Raw genomic sequence first — 23216 nt, 5'->3', positions numbered from 1 at the left:
CATCTTTTGTTCTGCAGGCTCTTCGAGACCTGATAGCTTTCAGGCCCTGCATCATATAAAATAAACAATGGGCAGCTTGAATCTTCATCTAGACAACGAACACCATGTCTACCGTCCGAGAACGTCGAAAATGGTACCACATCAAGTGGTTCGCAGACCAGGATACTAAGGAGGAACGACGCCTTATCCTGAAGCTCGATGCCTTGATTGTCCCGTATGCATTTCTAGCTTACTGGGTTAAATATGTCGACCAGGCAAATATCAGTATGTGATTCCTACGAGCCCGGACGTAGAGCAGGATTTTACTAACAGATGACTACTTAGATAATGCATACGTCTCTGGTCTTCAAGAAGACTTAGGTCTCCATGGCAATGAGCTTGTCGAACTGCAGACTATGTATACAGTTGGTGCGGTTGTCGGCCAGTTACCATTCGCATACCTATTCACCAGGTTTCCGATGTCTTGGGTGATCCCTTTCTTGGATATCATGTGGGGTGTCTTTACTTTGCTGCAATACCGAGCAACGTCCTTTGGTGAGATGATGGCTTACCGCTTCTTCGTGGGTTGGTTTGAGGCTGCCTTCTTTCCGGGGATGCATTATATATTCGGTGAGTTTCATCCAAGTAAAGAAATTTTGGGGATTGACTTACAATGTCAAGGAGCTTGGTACCGTGGTGATGAGATTGCCCGACGGGGTGGATGTTTTTACGTCGGACTCACCCTAGGTACCCTTACGGCGAGTCTAATCCAAGCGGGAACATCAGCGAGACTCGAAGGCCTTCACGGCCTAGCAGGCTGGCGGTGGATGTACATTATCTGTGCAATTATCACCATCCCCATCGGAATTCTAGGATACTTTATACTCCCCGGAACCCCCGATAAGCCAAATAGGCTGGTGATCAACGACAAGGACATCGAACTATCCAAGATCCGCCTTTCGCGTGCAGGTCATACATTCCAGGGAAAGTTTACACTGCGGTCTCTGACAAATGTCCTCAAGAACTGGAAGTTCTGGGCTTTGCTATTCCTCGACATTTTCTTCTGGAACGGATGCATAAATACCTCTGCAGGGGGATATTTGTTATGGCTGAAGAGCCTGAAAAGATATTCAACAAGCCGTCTGAACGAGCTAGGCGCCATATCCCCGGCCCTCGGGATATTCTATACCCTCTTTATCTGTTTCGCGTCTGATCTTGTCCTGGGACCTGCGTGGGCGATCACCCTCGCTCACATTTGGAATATCATCGGACTGGTCATTCTTGTCATCTGGAATGTCCCTGAGTCTGCACTCTGGTTCGCCTTTATCACGACGTATTCTGCTGTGTCTATGTCCAGCGTGTTGTATGGCTGGGTGAACGAGCAATTACGTTACTCACCAGTGGAGCGCTCAATAACACTGGTCATTCTCAACACTGTTGCACAGTCGACGACAGCCTGGACCCCGCTGCTAGTGTTCAAGACGGTTGAAGGACCCCGCTTTACGAAAGGATATTCTTTTGTTCTTGCGAACGCGATATGTCTCATCGCCTTGGCTCATTTCATCAAGTACTTCATTGCACGCCAGGAGTACGTATTCTCCGATCGTTTCCGTTCACAAGCGCAAGCTAACCCCACTCAGCAAACGTGAAAAGGTCAGAGATGCCACATATGCGAGCGATTCGGTCAGATCCCGCGATCCGGAGTCCAGCCCGGTGGTTACAGCTGTCGAGCCGAGTAAAACTGAGTGAAGCCAGCAGTAGCTCAATCGCAATAGCACGCTAAGATGATTCATTGTTTGAAAGAGCGCTTGGATGTCAGCCGAGTCAGTCTCATCAAGCTCAATATTTCATGCATGCTTTCAAGGTCAATTGTCACGCAATAGAGCCCTACATGGTGAAATACTTCTCCAACTTCGTCTAACACTAGCCTCCAAAGTTCCAAAGCCCCGTAGAATGGACAAAAGCGAACAAATAGAAGCCTGTCATTAAAATCCTCCGGTTGCGCTTCGTGCGGGGTTGATTGCGAATTGATAAGATATCTTTGTACAATGGATATGAATGCTGGGTTCGATCCGTGCAACGCTTGCGCGATGGGGGGAGGCTATGGCGATATTCTGCGGGGCTAAGAGCATGAGTATACTGTGCATGTCTATGCTTGCGGGTTTAAAAGGGCGAGTCTGGCAGTCGATGATTGCTGAGCAATCATTGCAGATTTTCCTGATCAGGATGGGTGATGTCAACGCTGCAGACGGCCAGTTCGGCCAGCTGAACGGCAGGAAGAAAATCATCCTAAACGCATTTGATATGTCCACTGTGGGACATTTGTCTCCTGGGCAATGGAAGGTAAGTGTCATCAGAAGCCAGTCTTATACACTGGGTTTCCAGCTAACCAATGCAGAATCCAACCGACAAGTCAGCCACGAAGCGAAAGCTTGGCTATTGGATCGAGCTCGCGAAGCTGCTGGAACGGGGAGGTATTAATGCCGTCTTCCTGGCCGATACTTACGGCGGTTATGATACCTACGAGGGCAAGCTCGATGAATGTATCCGGCGCGCAGCCCAATGGCCCGTCACAGACCCAACCATTGTATGTCACTTGTGCCGTAAATTGAGCCAAACAGGACTGATATGAGTCCAGCCCATCTCTGCAATGGCAGCCGTGACCAAAAACCTCGCCTTCGCAATCACTGCGTCGACATCATTTGAGCCTCCTTTCCTCCTCGCAAAACGATTTTCGACATTGGATCATATGACGGACGGCCGGATCGGTTGGAACATCGTCACTTCATGGAAGAAGGCTGCCTTCAAGGCTATTGGCTTGGACTCTCCAATTGAGCACGACGAGCGGTACCGTCAAGCAGACGAATACCTTCGCGTGCTATACAAGTATGGCATCACCTGCATTCCAAGTTGGTGACTGACGCTTATCCATGGCAGGCTCTGGGAGGGATCATGGGCTCCGGATGCTGTCTCCCCGAACCCTGAAACGGATTCCTACGCCGACCCTGACAAGATCCGTCAAATAAACCACAAGGGCAAGTACTTCTCTGTCAACTCGCGCCACATTGTCGACCCATCGCCGCAACGTACACCGTTCCTGTTTCAGGCGGGCACATCAGCGGCAGGATCAAGCTTCGCAGCCACTCATGCAGAGGGAATCTTTGTGTCCGCACACTCACCATCCGTCCTTGCTCCCAAGATTGCTGCTATCCGTAAGCAGGCTGCAGAGCTCGGCCGCGATCCGCAATCGATCAAATTCTTCTCGACGTTTACCCCGATCCTCGGGCGCACCGATGAAGAAGCGCAGGCAAAGTATGAAGAGCTGAAGAAGTATGCCTCAGTCATCGGAGGACTCGTCTTGTTCAGCGGATGGACAGGCATTGATGTCTCCAGACTGCCCCTGGACCAGGATATCACGGCTGCTGACTCCCTAGAGGCCCACAAGGTCACCAGCACCCTCCACAGCTTTACTACCACGAGTGAAGATGTCCCACGATGGACTCCTCGGGTTGTCGCCGAGAAAGCTGCCATTGGCGGCTTGGGACCAGTTAGTGTAGGAACACCCGAAAAGGTCGCAGATGAGTTGGAACGTTGGGTCAGGGAGGCAGACCTAGACGGATTCAATATTGCGTATGTTACCACGCCCGGAACCTTTGAGGATGTCGTGAACCTCTTGGTACCAGAGCTTCGTCGACGGGGTATCTACTCTGAAGCGCCGCAGGAGGGTTTAACAGCGCGCGAGAAGGTCTATGGGGTCGGCCAGGCCGGGCTGAGGTCCGATCATCCAGGCAGCCAATACAAGTATGATGTGTATCAGGAGGAGCCGCCGTATGAGGGCGACTGAATATGCTCTACGCCATTGCGCGCTCGAGTCTTCTGTACCTGATCGGCAATTGACCGTTGACACCTGGGCCGTTCTATCCCTTTCCCCTTTGACAAAGCCTATTGGATCTCAGCCTATTTGATCTCGAGCACGGGATAGACCGTGGACATAGACAAAAAGAAATGACGACTCCAGATTTGCAATGTTCAAACACCATGACGTTTTGGCGTCACAGTATTCTTGCTGTTTTCCCCTGATCGCCGTATAAGACAATGTCATCAAGTGGTTGCGATCTTGACATCTGCCTAGGAGTACGAATCAACTCCAAATCCCCAAATACCCTAGACGATGATCCACGCCTCCATTTGGTGCCTCACAGCTAGGGACAGTGGGTATTCAATTGCCCATAGAGTACTCGAGACGGTCAGGAATTTTAACGCGCAAGTTGGGTCTTGGGAATAATAGGTGAATTGGCCCTCATCTTGACAAAGTGGCGTACTAATACAAATAGTCAATACTAAATTATCAGACTAAACAAACCTTAGTATCAGAGTCTGGCCTTAGTATGAAGTATCCGCATATCCGCATCAGCGTCAGCGCCTGTCCCAAACTGAGTCCGCAGGGCCCGCACAGCGGAGTATTTCCTGTTCGCCACTCACCGTGCCTGAGCTCCACCACCAAGAAAGCTTCCAACCCCTTTCTCCTTGAGGTCCTAAATGATATGAGATCATAGAGAGGAACAAAAAGCAAGAACTCGGAAGGTCATTTCCGCGTGGGCACGGCTTTTCTCAAATTCACGGTGCCCAAGGCTGCGAGAAGGCGGTGCCTGCCGCTCGCCCGAGCTGCGCTCCCGCAGCCACAATGCCTACGGACTCCATCTCATCTGGGGTGTGGATAACCGGAATGCAGAATCAGTAAAATTGCACCATACCGCCGAGAGTCAGTCCTCACGAGGTATGAGTCGATGGAACCTGGAGACTGGCTGCTACCCTAGCTCCCTGCATGATCAAGCTTACTACATGGGCGGCGGATATTGCCCGACAGTACGGTGAGGATGGTTAAATGAGGATGACCGGATTTGCACGATCAGCACTGGTCTCCAGAGCTTCCGCTTCGCTGAGGTATTGCTTAACTTGGCTCATCATTTCTGTGGGGACCAAAAACAGGTTCGGAAAGTGTCCAGCCTGTTACGGCGTCAGACCGAGACTCGGCATCGGGAGCAAGTTGAGGTCAGAGTTATACGGACTCTTGTTCGGTCCCCATGCCTCAGGCACCTCAGACTCCCAGTCGTCCCAGCCAGGGACAGCCAGATATCCAGACATCCACTCGATGGCCGGCTACGAAGCTAGATGTCTCTGAGTCAACAGACGGAGAGCTATCGGAAAATTCGCCAGCAAATGATCCACGAGATGTCTTGCTAGTGCGTACCTCCAATATACTCCGAGTACTCTTAAAGAGTTATAGATCCATTGCGGCCAACACGCCGCCGTCAAGTCCGTCGTATAGGTCCCACCGTACGCTCCACCGCGTATGTACCTTGGGACATACCCTGAACTAATGACCGTCATACATTGTATGATTCGTCCATTTTTCAGGTGCCGATCTACATTGCCGCTTGACGGTTTCTGACTGGTGGCTTCAAGCTCGAGGGTTTGACGGCGATGCTCAAGAGAACGAGAACGTTGATCACAATAGGTACGCATGCTGTCCTGCAGGCTCAACGTTGGCTGCGAGTTTCTGCTAGTGTCTGCTTTCGTTCGGGCAACGGTGCGTATTCCGTAGAGGCTCGGATAATCGCCGTCAAAGAAGAGGCAAAGAAGATGCAGAGAAAAGCAGGCACGAGCAGTCAAAGAGCAGGCAAGGAAGAGCAGGCAAGGAAGAGCAGGCAAGGAAGAGCAGTATTCGTCTGATGGACTCGGGCTATCTCGTGCAAGATTCCTATCCCATATAGCACTCATCTTACACCATGTGGAATTGACAAATAGTATCATATCCATATCCACACCCTAGACGTACTCCATACGTACCTGGATTATTGATGTCGGTCCCATGACAACCCAGCATACGGGTTCACCCGCCAACTGGCTATGGGCCAAACGCTCCTTTGCATCTAGGATGTGGATATTAGTGATCATCACAGCTTCGATGTTGGTGATCCCTATTCCCGGCGGCATATAAGAAGTCAGAATTTCCCTGGGCCGATCTTTCTTCTCTTCCTTCCAACCAGCCAGTCGTTCTCTATTGTCCGATTCCAACTTTAGTCTTTCCTTACCAAACTATCTACACTCATTTACTTCCATCACAATGAAGACTGCCTACATCACTGCCCTCGCGGCCCTTGCCGCCTCCGTTGTGGCTGCTCCCACCAGGATCACCCAGGACCTCGAGACCGTTACCCAGTCTCTTGACCTCCCCATCGCCAGTGCTAGCGCCACCATCAGCAGCGTCGCCAGCAAGGCCACCACCGGTGCCAGCGGACAGCTTCTGCATGACGTTGGCTCTCAGGTCAAGGACGTCCTTGAGGTCACTGGCCCCAACGCCAAACGCCTCCTCATTCAGCTCAGCCCTGAGGTTGCCGGTCTCCTTGCGCAGCTCGGCCTCCCTGCTGTCGGCACCCCCGTCGGCACCATCGTCGCCAGCGCCAGCTCTGTCGGTGACCTCGTCAAGAACCTCGGCCGTCCCGTTGAGGGTCTCCTCACAGTTGTCGGCGAGGGCGGCGAATATCTCCTTATCCAGCTTGCCCCCAGCCTCACTGGCCTCCTCTCTGGCCTCGGCCTCCCCGGTGTCGGTGTTCCCGTCGGCTCTGTCGTCGCCACTGTCGGCCAGAACCTCAAGCGTGACGGCATGGTCGTTGGCGACAACATCCCCAAGGTCCAGGACATCCTCGAGGTCACCGGTACCGATGCTCAGCGTCTCTTGATCCAGCTGAGCCCTGAGGTCGCCTCTCTCGTCTCCGGCCTTAACCTCCCTACCGTGGGTGAGCCCATTGGTGAGGTCGTTGAGGAAGCCAGCTCTATCGGTGAACTCGTCAACCACACCGGTGCCCCCACTGACGAGCTCCTTACTGTCGTTGGCTCAGACGGCAAGGCTCTTCTCATCAAGCTCGCCCCCTCCGTTGCCCACCTCCTGGGCGGTCTCGGCCTCTCCAGCGTCGGTTCTTCCGTTGGCAGCATTATTGCTACCCTCGGCAACAACCTCTAAGAAGCTTCTCTTATGAGCCGTATGTCTTTGCGCCTCGCACCGTTTCAGCCTCGCTCAAGGTTGCGCCTGTGAGCACTCTACCACTATTACCACCACCACTACTTCCATCAATGATGTTCCTTTGTTGAATTCGGAGTCATTAGCGGCGGGGATTAACGATGTACATAAACCGTTTCTGTGACTTGTTGGGCAGCCTCATGGCCGTATCTTCTTGTTCATAATCTTGGATACCACAGCAGGGTAAAGCTTTAATTAACATCATAAGCGAGGGTTTATTCTCCAGCTCTATCAATTAGTTTCTTGTCTCAACTTTGTTCAGCAACAGAATATTCCTAGAGACTGGCCGTAGTGGCCAGGTCTCTGAAATGCATGTTCTTGGAAATAACTTCCCAGAAGTTCTCAGAACGCTCAAGAACAGGTGCGCAGTGTGACTATGTTGCTGCCCATTGGATAGCGCGCGAGGTATTTCTACATAACAGATACGGGCTTTAGCGAGTGCAGGTTCGGTCAATGTACATGCAATATAGACAGAGAACCAATTGACAAATGATGACCTATGTTTACTTATCTCTTAAAGAGCATCATCATGCCACAGCGGTGGGTCAGGAGCAAGATGTATCTATGAGCAGCGTAGCGTTTAGCCGATTTCACGAGAACCGAGCGACCTTCTACTTAAGCCAATATGATCGTGTACTCTACATATGGAGTCACTAGCTATCCTTTGCTGCATAGTATTCCATGTGCAAATACTCCATAGCTGCCCGGCATACCAAGAAGTTAGGCAGACCTCATTAGCCCTTCGAGTCGGCCACGAACTTGCCTATTTTTGACCACTTTGTTTTCCGTTGCCTCATTGCCAGCTGGCTCTGGCCGACTGGACGCTATGCCCTCATTTATGATATTTGGATTTATTCACGTTCTGTTGTACTTGTTAACTACCTGAAATACCTATTCAGTGCTGAATATGACCGTACATGCCATTCCTTACCGTTATTCACTCTACGGCCCTTGAAGCTACAAAAAATCGGACATTCGGCTAAATGGAAATTCCCAGAGTTGTCTATCGAGAACGGACATTGAGCTGTTGCTGCGCTTAACCCTTCGCTTGACGAAAGGCAGCAAAGTAACGTGACCGCGCTGCGTAAGATATCCGTGTTTTTCCGAGACGCCTTTGTCAAAAAGGACTATCCGGCTGCCTAGCGCAGTTGCTGGATGGTTTTTCACAAGCTACTGGCTCGGTTGATGATGTAAGACTATGCTCTAATAAGAGAGGGGAAAGAGGACAAAAGAAGAACAAAAAAAGAGAAGTGCTCGATGAGCTCCGAAATTGAACTGTAGCATGTCCTGGTTTCGATCCAGGGTCCTCCGGGTTATGAGCCCGGCGCTCTTCCCCTGAGCTAACATGCTGCTTGGTGATAACTCTCAGTTTATTTTAAATACTCAAGCCAATAAAACTAGCCAGAACTCCGGACAACGAAACGTGGTCACCAGATATAGTTCAGTATAGTATTAGCTTCGGGGGCTCAAATCTGTTTGGTACTAGCGCTTGCCCTAGGTTATGATCAGCCAATCAGAATAAACGCCTGCGTCCGCTCTTCCTCCTATCGGGCTGATTTTTATAATGCTAGGCTAGTTCAAACCTTCGTTCAGAGAGCCATAGTCCTGAGTCAGTTTAAACATTCCCAAAACCTTGGGTTCTAGCACGCAATGTAAAGCGCTTCTCTAGGGGTACAAAATTTGAGCTCTCTGACTCTCAAGTATTTTCCGTCCGTAAGTGTGGATAGCGTCTAGCCAGACATTGTCCGAATACCTTATTCATTTACTATGGACCTTAGGTACCATATATCCCTGCAGCACGGGTAATACGGTCGACGTGCCACACGAGGCAGCGTCTGGATGGGCCTCACGATTAATTCTGCTTCATATAACGCCTGTTGTAGTTGCTCGACACTGGCACCTTTGGCTTGTATGGAATCTTGTGTTTCAATATATTACTCGGGTATGTGCTTGGAGTTACCATCGCAATAACCCATATCCTGCCTAATCGGGCCCAGGTCGCGATTGAACACCCTAGGTAGACCAGGATTGTGCTTGCGTAACTTGGCGATGTCGATTCAATCAGCGAATTAAGTGCTGGTTGTCTATTTTTAGGACAGACCTACTCATGTCGCGGGAGATAACCCAAATATATATTTCGAGCTACACGGTTACCAAAAATGGATGTTTCCGCGGCCACAGGCCTCTCTCATCGTGAGAGATGATGATAGTATCCAGATTCATCATTGAACAAGAGAGTCCACGAAAGAGCGTCGGATATCCCCAAGGGAAAAGCCGACCATATTTCGATATATACTTTCAACCGAGCACAGGGAGCCTAGATAGTCCGTAGCGCGATACCAAGAAAGGGTGGATTTGGTACCATGAATGACAACTATGCTTACGAGTGTCAAAATCATTGCTCTGGAGAACCCGGCGCTCAACAGACACTGACCGTGAATCACGATCCAGGGGTAGGAAGGCAACTGAGTTGACGTTTCCGCCGAGTCACTCAAAATTGGAGACCATGCTGCAGACTCCGTGTCGACTCGCGAAGATAAGGCCCAGATCCTGGTCTCCCAAAAGTAAAATACGACCAGCGGCCGCCGCATGGCGAACAAGCATCCTGCAGATCCTGAAACAATCGCGTTGAACTCGGAAATATGACAAGTGGAAGAATACCAGACCAAGACTTGCACAGGACGCGATACCTTGCAGCGGCCCTTGCAAAGATACCGGCGAAGATTGACCAATATGCAATTATTCCAGCCTCTAGATTAAGTTTGACTTGGGACAAACTTTCGCGATATATCATTGCTCGACAGACGCCGCCGGTCCAGAAGAAGCATATACATCAGCTCACCGTCTCGTAATTGCGATATGTCGGAAGCGCTTGCTGGCGGTCCGCCACGTCAATTAGTCACTGCCGAGCAGAAGGTCTCAAGAAACAGATCACAAACGCACAGTTCATCGAAAACAGATGGGACTGTGGGTTCCTCTCGCGGCCCGCTTGGTCTCCAGAGTCTGAACAAATTTCACTGAGCCAGGGTTCTGAGATCTGACGAGTCTGCCTTCTGCCTGCCGAAGAATCGTTGCTCGCAGCTCCACAGGAGGAAAGCAAGGCTGATTCAGTCGCTGTTCCTGGTCTTTTCTAACGCTTCATGGATGCATAAGTAGTAGGACCTTGCTGAAACGGTGTGTAACTGACTCCAGATCGCATAAATTTGTTGTTGTTCTGCCTGAACAGTCTAGCTTCTTCGCCGAGTGGGTTCTGTGGAGGCTGGTTTAATTGCAGTCTGGCAAACCTCCCAGAGGCCCAGCCGTGCGTCCCCCTTTTGAGTGCCAGAGTCAACCTTGCTGAGTGTGGCCTCAAAATCTCTCATTTGATCGATTCATTCTTTTCAGACTTCTGTGGGCACTCACCTTGCTTCAGGCTCTGCCAGAGTTTTTGGGAAGCGACCGCGGGCTCCTGACTTCCTGTCCAACCCAAACCAGTAAGCCCGACCAGGAAATCACGGGGTTTGGATCAGTCTCCCCCGATCAGCGCGCTGCCCTTGTGTTCAGCGACTCTCCAGGCTCTCGTCGATGATCTCGCTTCCCCTTTGTGTCCTTGCGTGGTTCTTCCTCTGAACGCCCTCTGTGGACCAGTCATTCGTTCAATTTCAATTCTTCACCACGCCAGTGGACGTTTTCTCCTTCTTTCCCTCTGTTTTCGCCAATGATATTTCGCTTCTGAAACTGAGCCCCCTGTTACTCTCGAACTTGTCGCGATCACCGCCGCATTTTTTTTTTCAGAGAAAGACGAGGACTCGAATCAGTGCTAAGGCAGGATACAACATGATCGGGCGCTGCGGCCAATTTGCTTAAGAGGTTGACCATTGAGCTGCGAGCATTCCAACGAATACCCAGTAATACGCTCCGTGAGCAAACGAGCAACACCATGTCCGGCACCTGTATTTCACTATCAGGCTCAACGCAATGCCCAGCCTTCAATGCGTCTTCAATTTCCACGAACTCTAATCTCTACACCGATTTGTACGTCCGTAAAACAATGCAATGCGAAGCCAGTACTAACCATCGCCCAGCCCGTTTCTGCGAAACGTTACAAACTTGAGCGAATTCGATGCTGCCCTTAACAGTTATGTACTGGGCTCATACATTCAGAGCAAGTGCGTTTAGGAACTTGGTATGGAGGCGGAGCAAGTTAACCAGGCTGCAGGTATTCCGTATTCCTGGGCTGCCAGGGCGATCTCTCCAACGCCAGTGATTACTATGCGCGGTATACCACAAGTGCCATCTGCAGCGGTTTAGTCCAGAGCTCCGAGAGCGACTGTGATCTGTCTGCTGAACAGTCACGACCTCTCTGTGCCGAAGATTGCGTGCGTGCTGATTTTTTCTCCCATCCATGCAAACTGCTAACTATGCAACAGGCATTGATGGCTTCAAGCGAGGAGGAGATCGTGGTTAATGACGAGCTTTGCCCGGACAGACGAAGTGACTATCTAAACCAGATCCGCTCAGATTTCGCTGTCTGCACTGGCCCTGACGGTTCTCTCACTGGTTCTTGCATATCGGCGGCAGACAATGAACCCAACGAATGCGGCTTCCGATCGAACCTCATCGGTCTATGCGGATTCTGCGCGTCCAGCACCGTCAACTCGACCGATTCTTGTTGTGTAAATGCGAACGCTTCAAGTCGATGCGAAGGAGTAGATCTGCCGACCCCGACCACGTCCTTTATTCCCATATACACGACCGGAACAGATGCGGGAAATGATACGGATAACGGCTTATCAGGAGGCCAAATTGCGGGCATTGTCATAGGCTCTGTGGCTGGGTTCGCCATTCTTGCAGTTCTCATAGCGTTTGGCTTAATCTATTACTGGCGACGGAAGCGTGAGGCGACCGACGATAACTCTTTAAACAAACCGAACCCGCAAAGAAAAGGATCTCCCATGCAACAGCCTGGGAACCAAGCTTTCGGTGTCGCTCCTGGACGTGTCGCCAGAATGTCCGCGCTTCGTGAGGCCCCAAGCTCTTCTCCAGGACACTCTCGCAGTTCGGGAGCCTTCCTTGGTGGTAGTGCCAAGTACAGTGATTCTTCCGACTCTGAAGGCTTCGCAAGCCCTGGCGCCATCAACAAAAAGATTCCACCGACAACTGGTAAACGACAAGGTTCACTTTCCAGCAATTCGGCTCTGGCTGGCGTCGGTAGTGATACTTCTCCTCGCTCAGGTACAATAGGACAGTACTCTTCGCCGGAAGGGCTGACCAGTGGACAGTCGGAGCAGCTATCTTCTTTTCAAGATTATTACTCGCAGGACGACATCCATCCCGGTGATAAGGTTGCAGTGCTCTGGGCTTATCAACCGCGGGCGGGTGACGAGTTTGGCCTAGAACGCGGCGAGATGATTAAGGTGATAGGCATCTGGGATGATGGATGGGCGACGGGTGTCCGCGTACCCGAGAGCGCAGAAGAGTACGATGCTAGACATCGCGAGCAACGTGATAGCGGCGTGTCGGGTCGCTCGCAGAGGACGTCACCAGCTCCATCAGGCGAGATCAAGGCATTCCCATTGGTTTGCGTCTGTCTCCCACAACACTGGAGAAAGATCATTGATGGTGCACAAGGAGATGATGAAGTAGCAGAAAGATATTGATCTATGCCCGGATCGCAGCACTGCTTCTTGTCCTTCTTCATGCCTTGACGATAACGCCTTTGATTTTTTTTTGTTTCTTCATGGGAAGGCCTGGTTTATGCCTCCCTCAACGCCAGCAACCTTGTGATTCAGCACCACAGCCCCCAACAAACCCCATCGATACCCAACGTCGCTCGATTATATACGCAAGGCTCATCTGTTGCCTGTTTACGGCTTCATTTATTCGCCCTACTGGCCTTACCACTGTTTGCTACTCAGCAACTTTCGAGACCCCTCCGGATGCGCCCGAGACGACCTTTCCTTTAGCGCTTTTGTGTTTATATACCCCTTCTTTTCAGCGGTAAATGACTTCTTTGGAACTGCCATTCTCACGCATTCAAGACTCTACAACAGTACCTCATGCTACTTCAACCCTCATGGGTTCGATATGCATTTGTTTCACTTTGTTGAGGAGGACGAGCTTTCAATTGTCGAATGCGCAACGGCTATCTGCCTTTGGTTCTTACTAGTGGCTTGACTAACTTTCTTCGGTACATATCGATATATGTACGTATATTTAGCTTCATACCTGCAATATTATAGATCCAAATTCTCCGCCGGTTCTACTTCGGTCAACAGCGTAAATGTGATCAATCCAAGGGCGGCACGGCCTGGGTCTGTTGAAATCACCTGCCTGAATAGGGCAGCCTCAAATATGTAGACAGTTGCAGGCTGCACGTTTATTTTGCAGAGTATAAAAATAATGATTCAGGGGCTGACAGTGTGGCATTGTTACGACTGTCGCAGCGAATCAAGCGTGGCTGGTCGGCCACCCCACTAACCGCCTAACGCAAGCGCAGCAACTTGGAAGTGAGTGCCCCTCTCGAACTTCCCCCATCCCTCTACCTACTTGTCTTTTGCTCCCAATAATCCTACCTCTTGAAATAACCATTTCCCCATTCACATTTAGGTCTTGCTGGTCAGTTGGAACACCAAAGTTTTATATCCAGCCTCTCTCTACTTAGATATGGGGTGGAGCAAACCAGGCGAGCAATTACAGCTGACGTCGTCTGCCAGTGCAAATCACATATTGCAAAGCCTCACTCTAGAATAACAATGTCGGTGAGTAACTGATACAATCGCATACATTGGAAATTCGTTCTGTTAACTGTAGCTTGTCGTTGCATAGCTCGCATCTGGGTATGTTTACTCGTCGCCCCCAGCGTCGGCCTCGAATTGATTATACCCGGCGTTATATACGATTCTAACGCTGTTGAACGCTCAGTGTCCAGGTTCAGGATGAATGCATTACCGCATTCAACAACCTCCGCATGACCGGTGGTCAGAAGGGATCTAAGCCCAAATTCATTATCTTCAAGATCTCGGACGACAAGAAACAGGTTGTTGTTGATGAGACCTCCGACGACCCTGATTACGAGACTTTCCTCAACAAACTCGGTGACGCCAAGGATGCCAACGGCAAGCCCGCTCCCCGCTATGCTGTCTACGATGTCGAATATGACTTGGGTGGTGGTGAAGGCACAAGGTATTATCACTAGTACCCCGAGCTGGACAATGTGCCTGACTGACAACCTTTGTTTCTGCAGGAGCAAGATCATTTTCATCTCTTGGGTGCCTTCCGGTACCTCTATCAACGTATGTTTTTGTTACTAAACTCTGATTATTATCATATAGGCTGCTCACAAAGAACAACAGTGGTCCATGATCTACGCCAGCACTCGAGAGGTTTTGAAGAACGCTCTCAACGTCGTTACATCCATCCACGCCGACGACAAGGGAGATCTCGCTTGGAAGTCTATCCTCGCCGAGGTCAGCGGTGGTAAGGCCAAATAGACAAATGGCGACGGCTGGGTCCGGGCCAAAATGCGATGACGTGGGATTTCGCGCTATAACGCCTATGATTGATTGAGTTGCGAAGTGCCATTGACTTTCCTTGCGCGCATCCAATCAATATCAAATCGTTATGACTTGAACGCCTGCACAGTGACCATGTCGTTTTCGCGACCGTGGCAACTTCCCAGGAACGAGCTTTTGAGAGGGCTGCTTTTTTGTCATTTCCTGTTCCTTCTTCGTCAGCGTTTGCCTGTACAGAATACTTCTACCTTCTGCAGAGATTAACTCTTGCAGTTTGGTGTAAAGTAAAGCACGATATCGCCTTCATATAAGTGATTGCTAGACGCTGTTCTCGCGCTGAGCTCGAAATAAAGTACGGCTAGGCAGTAGATATAGTAACTTGAGAGAGTATCGGGACTCAGACAAACTCAAAAAATCTGGGCAGAAAAAAGTGCTTCGAGTTGTTATACAGTAGATATATGAGAGTGAGATAGCCAAGGAGCCGAATTAGTGACGGAGAGATTAGGAATCTTCTTCCAATGAGTCGCTGCCCGCTAGTGCACGTGATTTGTAGGTGGTGCGATGTCCTCGAACTTCCCACGAACGTCTTTCATCGCGACTCACCTCCTGTCCTCGTCACTCACATCAGTACATCCTCGGTCCCGAGGCATTGACCTTGTCGCTTTTACAAGAGCTAAAAAATTCACCATTTAATTATTTTCTAGTCGTCCTTCGGCCGCCGCACGCAATGTTCGCTCCCTCCATTTCTCGAGCTGTTGCTCGTAGCTCGGCCATGCCGATGCCTGCCATTCGCTCTTACCGCACTATCTCTAGCCCCATGACCTGCGTCAATGCCCGTCCCCAGGCTGAGAAGAAGTCTATCGCTGCCCAGCAGACCCGCGCGGCCTCAGAGCACGCCATTGCCAATCCCACACTTGCCGGCATCGAGAAGCGCTGGGAGGCTCTGCCTCCTCAGGAGCAGGCCGACCTGTGGATGCAGCTGCGCGACCGCATGAAGGTTGACTGGCATCAAATGACTCTACAGGAGAAAAAGGCTGGTACGTTTTCGCCATAAGGATGCCTGACCTTGAGCCTATATCAGAGTTTTGCTAACCGCGGCTGCTGTTGTTCATTTTTATAGCCTACTGGATCGCTTTCGGACCCCACGGCCCTCGCTCTCAGCCCCCCAAGGGTGAGAACCTTAGGATCTTTTTCAAGGTCGCCCAGCTCTGCGTTGTCTCTGTCGGCCTGTTCTACTTCATCCACCTCTTCGCTAAGCCTCTGCCCAAGACCATGAGCAAGGAATGGCAGGAGGCCACCAACGAGTACGCTCTGGTATGTTTCTCACTATTTCCGTCTCATAAGCCGATAATGCTTTTTTTGCGACCAATTGAGTTGTTGCTGACAATATTTTTTCTACCCAACAGCGCGAGAAGATCAACCCCATCTACGGTGTCAGCAGCCAGGGCTACGAGGGCAAGGGATTCGTTCAGAGCCCTCCTGCCGACAAGTCATAAATTGATGTATAGAATTTGGGAGAGTCAGGTATCGCAATCGGACATATCTGGTAGGCCGCGGTGGATTCTAGCGCCTATCTCCCAATACTCCCTGGCAATGCCGGCTGAGCCGATTGTTCGTGGACACGACCTTTCGCCAGTGTCTCACTTGCTTTGTCGACCTCAGCCGAAAACTACCTGTGTATCTCGTACTGTGCCATATCCAATGTATCTCCTTTGTAGCCATAGATCAGTGTGCGTTACTTTGCTTTTCCTGTATTGTTCTATATTAAAGTTTTACCGACGCACAAGCAGTCTCAAATAACCTGTACACAGGGTCAATGGAAGAGTGACGATAGAGTTCGTTCATGAGCTCCGTGCCTTTGCTGGAACTGCTACGTAAGTGGTAATTCGGTTCTGATGACAGCATACTAGCACAGCTTGGTCAAAAGTTGCAAAATGTATTTTCCACCGTCAATACTGTCATTCAGACACACGCATAAAGTTACATAGAATTTGAAGACACTCAAATAATCAACGCGATGGAATAGCGATTCCGAGAACAATAGGGGCCCTCCAAAACAGGTTGAAAATTTTTGACTGTCATTCCTCAACCGCATATGGTTAGAGTTCTGTTGAGAGCTCCGATAGGCGAGGAATGGCTCTCTTTAATGGGGACGTTGGATGATGATTTACTACTGCAGACTAGACGAATAATACTCGACCTCTAAATCAACGTTCATAGTAGATTAGGAACCATTGGGATCTGAGGACGAGAGATCCTAAATGCGCCTGGGTGTGCTCAATGGAGCTGCTCACCGGAGGGTCAGTTCGTTCTTCCTTGCATCCGGTTGCCAAGACCTCGAACCTCCTCATTTTGAGTTCCCGTAACAACCGGCCGGACAAGCTCGGAGCTCACTTAAGTCGACAGAATTGAGCTCAGGATGATAGTTAGGAATATCAAGAGGATTCAAATAAGCTAAAATAATTATTATATTAGATCAATAATCGTAAAGCTCAGAGCCTCTTGTTGTGCTGTCTGCTGGTTGCCCCGGTACGGAAGATCACGGGACCGGTCGGCACAAGCCCCGTAAAGGCTAAGCCGGCCACATTCGTGTCCAAGTTCCAACCTCAACTCTTCCCTTTCCTCCTCTTCTCTCTCTTCCATCCTTTCTCCCTTCCCCATCTATACCCTTTTCGCTCTTCAACACCATCACAATGTTTAAGAGGTTTGTTTTTCATTCTTCGAATATTTTATTGATGTTTTAGTCGCGCTGACTTGTGTTTTTTCTCTCAACAGCGGTCTGGCCCGGACCTTCGGGAGGGCTGCTTTTGCTCGACCTTCCCCCGTCGCACGCCGCGCCCTCCAGCCCTCCAAGCTCAATGGCTTCCCTTCATTCGCTCGCCTCGCCAGCACTGAGACCGCTGCCGGTGGAAAGATTCACCAGGTCATCGGTGCCGTCGTCGACGGTATGTACCTCAGATACCGCCAATTCTCCCTCGTTGGCGGCTACGCGAAAATCTTTTCTACACCCGATTTCATCACAACATCCATCAATAAAAACCTCAAAATAATGTCAAGACCTGATATCTGACTTGGGAATTACAGTGAAGTTTGAGGGTGAGAAGCTTCCCGCCATTCTCAACGCCATTGAGACCGAGAACAACGGCCAGAAGCTCGTTCTCGAGGTTTCTGTATGTAATTGATATCAAGAAACCGATTGATAACACCAAGTTCTGATGGCTGACACTTTCAAAGCAACACTTGGGTGAGAATGTCGTCCGTACCATTGCTATGGATGGTAAGTCGCTTCCTTTCTGGCGTGAACACTTCGTGTGATCACCATGTCTTTGCTCAAGATATTGATATCTCCGTTCTAGGTACCGAGGGTCTTACTCGTGGTGCTCCCGCCCGTGACACTGGCGCTCCCATCACCATCCCTGTCGGCCCTGGCACCCTTGGTCGTATCGTCAACGTCACTGGTGACCCCATTGACGAGCGTGGCCCCATCAAGGCCACCAAGTATGCCCCCATTCACGCTGAGGCTCCCGAGTTCACCGAGCAGTCCACCACTGCTGAGATTCTCGTCACTGGTATCAAGGTTGTTGACCTTCTTGCCCCCTACGCTCGTGGTGGTAAGATTGGTCTCTTCGGTGGTGCCGGTGTCGGTAAGACCGTGTTCATTCAGGAGCTGATTGTAAGTTTCGTATCTGGGACTTCACACGAAAATGTCTAATTTCTCTTTAGAACAACATCGCCAAGGCTCACGGTGGTTACTCTGTTTTCACCGGTGTCGGTGAGCGTACTCGTGAGGGTAACGATCTGTACCACGAAATGCAGGAGACCGGTGTCATTCAGCTCGATGGTGAATCCAAGGTGTCTCTGGTGTTCGGTCAGATGAACGAGCCCCCCGGTGCTCGTGCCCGTGTCGCCCTTACTGGTCTGACCATTGCTGAATACTTCCGTGACGAGGAGGGTCAGGACGTGCTGCTCTTCATTGACAACATTTTCCGTTTCACCCAGGCCGGTTCTGAGGTGTCTGCCCTTCTCGGTCGTATCCCCTCTGCCGTCGGTTACCAGCCCACTCTGGCCGTCGACATGGGTGGTATGCAGGAACGTATTACCACTACCACCAAGGGTTCCATTACCTCCGTCCAGGCCGTCTACGTGCCCGCTGACGATCTGACTGACCCTGCCCCCGCCACCACCTTCGCTCACTTGGATGCCACCACTGTCTTGTCTCGTGGTATTTCTGAGTTGGGTATCTACCCTGCTGTCGACCCTCTTGACTCTAAGTCTCGTATGCTGGACCCCCGTATTGTCGGTGAGGAACACTACAACACCGCCACTCGTGTCCAGCAGATGCTTCAGGAGTACAAGTCCCTTCAGGATATCATTGCCATTCTTGGTATGGACGAACTTTCTGAGGCTGACAAGCTTACTGTCGAGCGTGCTCGTAAGCTTGAGCGTTTCCTCTCTCAGCCTTTCACCGTCGCCCAGGTCTTCACTGGTATCGAGGGTAAGCTCGTCGACCTTAAGGACACCATCGCCTCTTTCAAGGCTATCATGAACGGTGAGGGTGATGACCTTCCTGAGGGTAAGTGTATTCTTTTGTTTCTATTCATCGACTCCATCACTAACTTCCTTATAGCTGCCTTCTACATGGTTGGTGACTTGGCCTCCGCCCGTGCTAAGGGTGAGAAGATCTTGGCCGATCTCGCCAAGAACTAAATGTAATATTGCTTTGAAGCGCCCTTTTTCCTTTTTGTTAGACATGGACTTCCTTTTCTCATTGTTCCATTTTCCGTCGATGCGTGTACAGTACTCGAATTGAGAAGAAGGAAGTTGAAAAAAGAAAGGTCAATTCCTCTACTTTTAAAGGGAAAAGGAGCACTCAGTCCCGGCAACCCCCTTGAAGTCTCGGATGCAGAACATCTAGACTCGTGTGACAATATATTGTGCTCATGTAAGTAAATTAAATGACCACACCCGGCCTTATACCCTCGGGCAGGGACAACATGTATCATTTCTTTTGTTGGATTGGAAAATATGGTTTATTCTTTTTCTCCATTGTAGTACCTCTCGTCTAGCCTCTGTAGTATGTTGTCTGGAGCTTGTGCAGCTTCATCAAATGATGGAGATTGCAGCATGGCTCTCGCAGTAGATGTTATGTCCCTGCTATCTGAACTCATCCTGGCTGTTTAACGTCTCATGTACTATGTACGAGGCCAATGATGAACAAAATCACCCATAGTGTACAGCAAAGGGAAGGGGTGAGAAATTGCGCGGTTAACAAAGATTAAATTATGCTATGAACTATCTCAACATGCTAGGATACGGATATATGGTCGGTACATATAGATATATAGTTTGGTCTGGCGTTAGTTTTCGAGAAAGAGTATCTTAATAGCGAATATATTCGCACGTAAAAGCTCCGGAGTGGAGTATTACAGCGTCTCTTCCAATGCTAGGGCCTACATCCAACAGAAGTGATTAGTATCGAGTTTCGTATACAGATGACAACCACGAAGAGAAAAAGGCATGAAGGGTTCAAGAACGAGTAGACTCACCAGAGCAGTCCTAGTCGGAATATAAACCTGCAAGTAATTCCTCCTCCCATTCCATTCCATATCGGTTGTAAAGAATCTAGTCCCCTGATCGATCCTTCCCAAGCCCCCAAACGCCTGGTCATCAGTGTCAAGCACAACCCGATAAGTCCCAGCTTGTTCTACACCGACCCTATAATCGGTAAAACTCTCCGTAGGATGGAAATTGAAAATCCATAGCAAATCCGCCCGCTCAAAGACAAGCACTTTATCTCCTTCGTGCTTGAGAGAAATATAAGCCTGGGGCGCATGGAGCCAGCCGTACTTGGATTCTGTCAACTGCATGGCGCGGTCGAACTCGTTAAGGAATCTGTAGCGTAGAAGGTGATCTTCGGTCAGGTTTAGTTGGCGACGTGCGTACCAGAAGGAGTTGTTGTTGCCGGCGCGGGGAAAGTCGAGCCATTCGGGGTGCCCGAATTCGTTACCTTCGAAATTGAGGTAGCCTTCGCCACCAAGGGCGTGTGTGACAAGCCGGATCATTTTGTGGAGTGCCATGCCGCGTTCGATGACGGGGGTGAACTCTGTCAGGACGGACATGTGTGTGTACATTTCTTTATCGCAGAGCCACATCATGAGAGATTTGTCGCCGACGAGACTGGGTTATGTTAGGATTTGGGTCTGTTACAGAAGACGGGAGGACTTACGCTTGGTCGTGGCTTTCTGCGTATGCAATGGTCTTCTCGCCATGGCGTCGGTTTGTCAACGTGAAGGCGAGATTGCCAATGTCCCAATCGTTGTCTGACTTCTCTTTTAGAAGCTTGATATACATATCTGGAATGGCCATCGCGAGACGATAGTCGAATCCGACTCCACCAAGGCCGTGTGGTAGGCATAACGCTGGCATTCCCGAAACATCCTCTGCCACGGTTATGCAATCTGGGTAAAGACGGTGCAGCATTTCGTTTGCTAGGGCTAGGTACATAACGCCATCGTCGTCAACTGCTGGACCGAAGTATTCGTGGTATCCGCCTGAAAAGCCACTGACACTGGTGAGCACTTGTAAAAAATATCGAGATTATCGTGACTCACGTCCCAATACCGTGATGGGTATATAACATGCTGGTGACACCATCAAATCGAAAACCGTCAAAGCCGTATTCCTCCATCCAAAAGCGAAGATTGCTAAGGAGGAACCGCAGAACTTCATGGTTTCCGTAGTTAAACAGTCGGCTGTCCCATAGCTCGTGCTGACCTTTTGACCCGGAATGGAAATATAAATGGTCACTGCCATCAAACATGTTCAGTCCGTCATCGACGTTCTTCGATGCGTGGCTGTGCACCACGTCGAGGAGAACTACCAAGCCCATACTATGTGCCGTGTCAACCAGTTCCTTCAGATCCTCGGGCTTACCGTAGCGACTACTCGCTGCGAAGAAATTGTTAACCTGGTACCCGAAGCTGGCATAGTAGGCATGTTCCATAATGGCCATGAGCTGGATTGCGTTGTAGCCTAGGTACTTAATCCGAGGGAGCATGTTGGCTGTGAACTCCTTGTATGTTGCTACTCTGGTATCCGGGGACGAGATACCGACGTGAGCTTCATAGATCCGTAGGCTTTCGGGTTTCTTAGGGCGCGCATGCTGAAAGTTATACCGCTCTGCCTTTGGTGGGTTCCAAAAGACAGATTCGTAGATAGGCGATACATTCAGATCTTGCACAACACGCTTGATCCATGCGGGAATACGATATATACGTTCTCCGCTGCGGGTGACCATAGTTATCTGTAGGAAGTCAGCATTAGAACCCCCACGGTGGTGAAGCTGCATGCCGTAAACATACCTTAACCTTACTATCATGCGGTATGACCGGCGTGCCATTCTTCGCAGGAAGGGCAATCTCCCAAACACCGAAGTTGTCTCTCGTCATTGGATTCGCCTTGGTATCCCAATTGTCTGCCAGTCTTAGTAACGTGCTTTAACTGGCGATTTTACCCACCCCAGGTGCCAGACAGACGTACTGAAGTCACCCACCAGCGCCGCTTCTATGGCGTTTGGAGCCCATTCCCTGTAGGTGATGTCGCCCGTCTCGCTGACATTGAAGCCGAATTTCTCATAGCCCTATCGTCCCCATGGAAAAAGCTCTCCAATTAGCCGTTGCACACAAGTTATAGAGAAAATGGGGAACACAACTGGATAGTTGATAGTCTACTCACCTTGCTGAACTTATCGAGACCTCCCTCCACCTCATCAACGGTCTTGATCCAGCTCTCAACATAATCGAATCGGCGCTTGATAGCCTCCCGAAAAGGCTCTAACCACGGATCAAGATCGATGATACCTGTAGATCAGCGTTAGAATGTCATTGACTGAATAATCGGCGTTCTTTGACCCACCAGTGCCGTCAGATGGAGCTGTGGAAGTCATGGCCGTTGAGCAACGAGATAAGCTGGCTCAGGCTCGATACGCGTTGAGAGTCGCGTCAGGAATAAACTCCAGGGCCAAAATAGAGTAGGAATTGATTGAGTCTTCGAAGTTTTAGAGAGTAAAAAAAAAGTGAACCGGATGCGGGAAAGAAGCGGTTCAGAGCTCTTGTTCCTGGGAGGAGTTGATTGCGGGGGTCCGTGTCCTGCCAACATTCCACATCGCTGACATCACTATCTTTTCCCAACCTCTTTTTGGTCTTGGAACAGCCATCGACGGGTTTTTATCACCTTTAATCGGCTGGGTTTCAAGGGTGTGCCGTGGTCTGATTGGACACTGCGATCATCGTCTGCATAGTGGCGGTAGTTAGTGGTTTCTATTCAAAGTGGCCAAACGGGCCACTTGTTGAGTAACATCAGTGCGCGTGCTGTTTATGTATTTGTTCTGTATCCCGTTACCCGGAGGTTAGAGGACCATAACCCAAGGAAAAAGCAGTTCCTAAAGTTCCTAGAACTTTGAATCAAAAGCAGATAGTGCTACGAAATCATATACTCCTTCTCCTGACTTTCGAACCTTTTCCTTTACCAGATCAAACGATTTGGACCTTCCTCAAACCAGTAATAGGCCGATGTCAGCGCATTATGTTGTGCAGCGAGTTGGGGTGCTTTACCCCTAGGTGCAGGCGCCGACAGAGAAGGGAGAAACAGTACAGATGTAAGAA

At 50.1% G+C, this 23216-nt stretch overlaps 8 protein-coding genes across 8 annotated transcripts, besides 1 other annotated feature; 7 read left to right on the top strand and 1 right to left on the bottom strand.

Annotated features, from left to right (window-relative positions):
• Positions 1 to 23216: part of a sequence feature (contig 1.38 569..233386(1)) that runs on past both edges of the window.
• Positions 105 to 1628, top strand: ANIA_02321 (putative MFS transporter Seo1; the record flags this gene model as incomplete). Its single annotated transcript, XM_654833.1, has 3 exons — positions 105 to 264; positions 325 to 609; positions 661 to 1628. 3 exons carry the CDS (start codon positions 105 to 107, stop codon positions 1626 to 1628), a joined length of 1413 nt encoding a protein of 470 aa, XP_659925.1.
• Positions 2206 to 3823, top strand: ANIA_02320 (xenobiotic compound monooxygenase, DszA family; the record flags this gene model as incomplete). Its single annotated transcript, XM_654832.1, has 4 exons — positions 2206 to 2322; positions 2378 to 2566; positions 2618 to 2865; positions 2917 to 3823. The coding sequence occupies 4 exons, from the start codon at positions 2206 to 2208 to the stop codon at positions 3821 to 3823; spliced, it is 1461 nt and encodes a 486-aa protein (XP_659924.1).
• On the top strand, positions 6038 to 7155 carry ANIA_02319 (uncharacterized protein). Its single transcript, XM_654831.2, has one exon. The coding sequence runs from the start codon at positions 6107 to 6109 to the stop codon at positions 7001 to 7003; it is 897 nt and encodes a 298-aa protein (XP_659923.1). The 5' UTR covers positions 6038 to 6106; the 3' UTR covers positions 7004 to 7155.
• ANIA_02318 (SH3 domain protein) lies at positions 10630 to 12699 on the top strand (the record flags this gene model as incomplete). The annotated part of the gene is made up of 4 exons (XM_654830.2): positions 10630 to 11074; positions 11125 to 11208; positions 11259 to 11418; positions 11470 to 12699. The coding sequence occupies exons 1-4, from the start codon at positions 10980 to 10982 to the stop codon at positions 12697 to 12699; spliced, it is 1569 nt and encodes a 522-aa protein (XP_659922.1). The 5' UTR covers positions 10630 to 10979.
• Positions 13593 to 14878, top strand: ANIA_02317 (cofilin). The gene is made up of 6 exons (XM_050613014.1): positions 13593 to 13657; positions 13756 to 13800; positions 13868 to 13878; positions 13964 to 14224; positions 14286 to 14334; positions 14395 to 14878. The coding sequence occupies exons 2-6, from the start codon at positions 13795 to 13797 to the stop codon at positions 14530 to 14532; spliced, it is 465 nt and encodes a 154-aa protein (XP_050468859.1). The 5' UTR covers positions 13593 to 13657; positions 13756 to 13794; the 3' UTR covers positions 14533 to 14878.
• ANIA_02316 (cytochrome c oxidase subunit V) lies at positions 15165 to 16352 on the top strand. The gene is made up of 3 exons (XM_654828.2): positions 15165 to 15590; positions 15674 to 15867; positions 15960 to 16352. Exons 1-3 carry the CDS (start codon positions 15281 to 15283, stop codon positions 16047 to 16049), a joined length of 594 nt encoding a protein of 197 aa, XP_659920.1. The 5' UTR covers positions 15165 to 15280; the 3' UTR covers positions 16050 to 16352.
• On the top strand, positions 17178 to 19589 carry ANIA_02315 (F1F0 ATP synthase subunit beta). The gene is made up of 7 exons (XM_654827.2): positions 17178 to 17257; positions 17329 to 17498; positions 17638 to 17723; positions 17788 to 17830; positions 17910 to 18226; positions 18277 to 19126; positions 19181 to 19589. The coding sequence occupies exons 1-7, from the start codon at positions 17247 to 17249 to the stop codon at positions 19258 to 19260; spliced, it is 1557 nt and encodes a 518-aa protein (XP_659919.2). The 5' UTR covers positions 17178 to 17246; the 3' UTR covers positions 19261 to 19589.
• ANIA_02314 (1,4-alpha-glucan branching enzyme GLC3) lies at positions 19814 to 22593 on the bottom strand. The gene is made up of 8 exons (XM_050613013.1): positions 22468 to 22593; positions 22288 to 22412; positions 22093 to 22192; positions 21915 to 22027; positions 21165 to 21856; positions 20780 to 21115; positions 20100 to 20730; positions 19814 to 20003 (listed from the first exon to the last, which is right to left on the bottom strand). The coding sequence occupies exons 1-8, from the start codon at positions 22496 to 22498 to the stop codon at positions 19977 to 19979; spliced, it is 2055 nt and encodes a 684-aa protein (XP_050468858.1). The 5' UTR covers positions 22499 to 22593; the 3' UTR covers positions 19814 to 19976.

This window comes from Aspergillus nidulans, chromosome VII, assembly GCF_000011425.1.
Source record: "Aspergillus nidulans FGSC A4 chromosome VII".
In the NCBI taxonomy this organism is placed as follows: Eukaryota; Fungi; Ascomycota; class Eurotiomycetes; order Eurotiales; family Aspergillaceae; genus Aspergillus; species Aspergillus nidulans.
Note: the sequence above shows the minus strand (reverse complement) of the source record. Positions and strands in the feature narration are given on the sequence as shown.

Coding starts and splice junctions, on each gene's coding strand:
- ANIA_02319 (XM_654831.2), top strand. CDS start 6,107: ATGAAGACTGCCTACATCACTGCCCTCGCGGCCCTTGCCGCCTCCGTT.
- ANIA_02317 (XM_050613014.1), top strand. Junction 14,225..14,285: donor GGTGGTGGTGAAGGCACAAG/GTATTATCACTA, acceptor TTGTTTCTGCAG/GAGCAAGATCATTTTCATCT. Junction 14,335..14,394: donor CTTCCGGTACCTCTATCAAC/GTATGTTTTTGT, acceptor AAAGAACAACAG/TGGTCCATGATCTACGCCAG.
- ANIA_02316 (XM_654828.2), top strand. CDS start 15,281: ATGTTCGCTCCCTCCATTTCTCGAGCTGTTGCTCGTAGCTCGGCCATG. Junction 15,591..15,673: donor TCTACAGGAGAAAAAGGCTG/GTACGTTTTCGC, acceptor TCATTTTTATAG/CCTACTGGATCGCTTTCGGA. Junction 15,868..15,959: donor CCACCAACGAGTACGCTCTG/GTATGTTTCTCA, acceptor TCTACCCAACAG/CGCGAGAAGATCAACCCCAT.
- ANIA_02315 (XM_654827.2), top strand. Junction 17,724..17,787: donor AGCTCGTTCTCGAGGTTTCT/GTATGTAATTGA, acceptor ACACTTTCAAAG/CAACACTTGGGTGAGAATGT. Junction 17,831..17,909: donor CCGTACCATTGCTATGGATG/GTAAGTCGCTTC, acceptor TCTCCGTTCTAG/GTACCGAGGGTCTTACTCGT.
- ANIA_02314 (XM_050613013.1), bottom strand. CDS start 22,498: ATGACTTCCACAGCTCCATCTGACGGCACTG. Junction 21,857..21,914: donor CGCATGATAGTAAGGTTAAG/GTATGTTTACGG, acceptor GACTTCCTACAG/ATAACTATGGTCACCCGCAG. Junction 20,004..20,099: donor TTCCGACTAGGACTGCTCTG/GTGAGTCTACTC, acceptor TGTTGGATGTAG/GCCCTAGCATTGGAAGAGAC.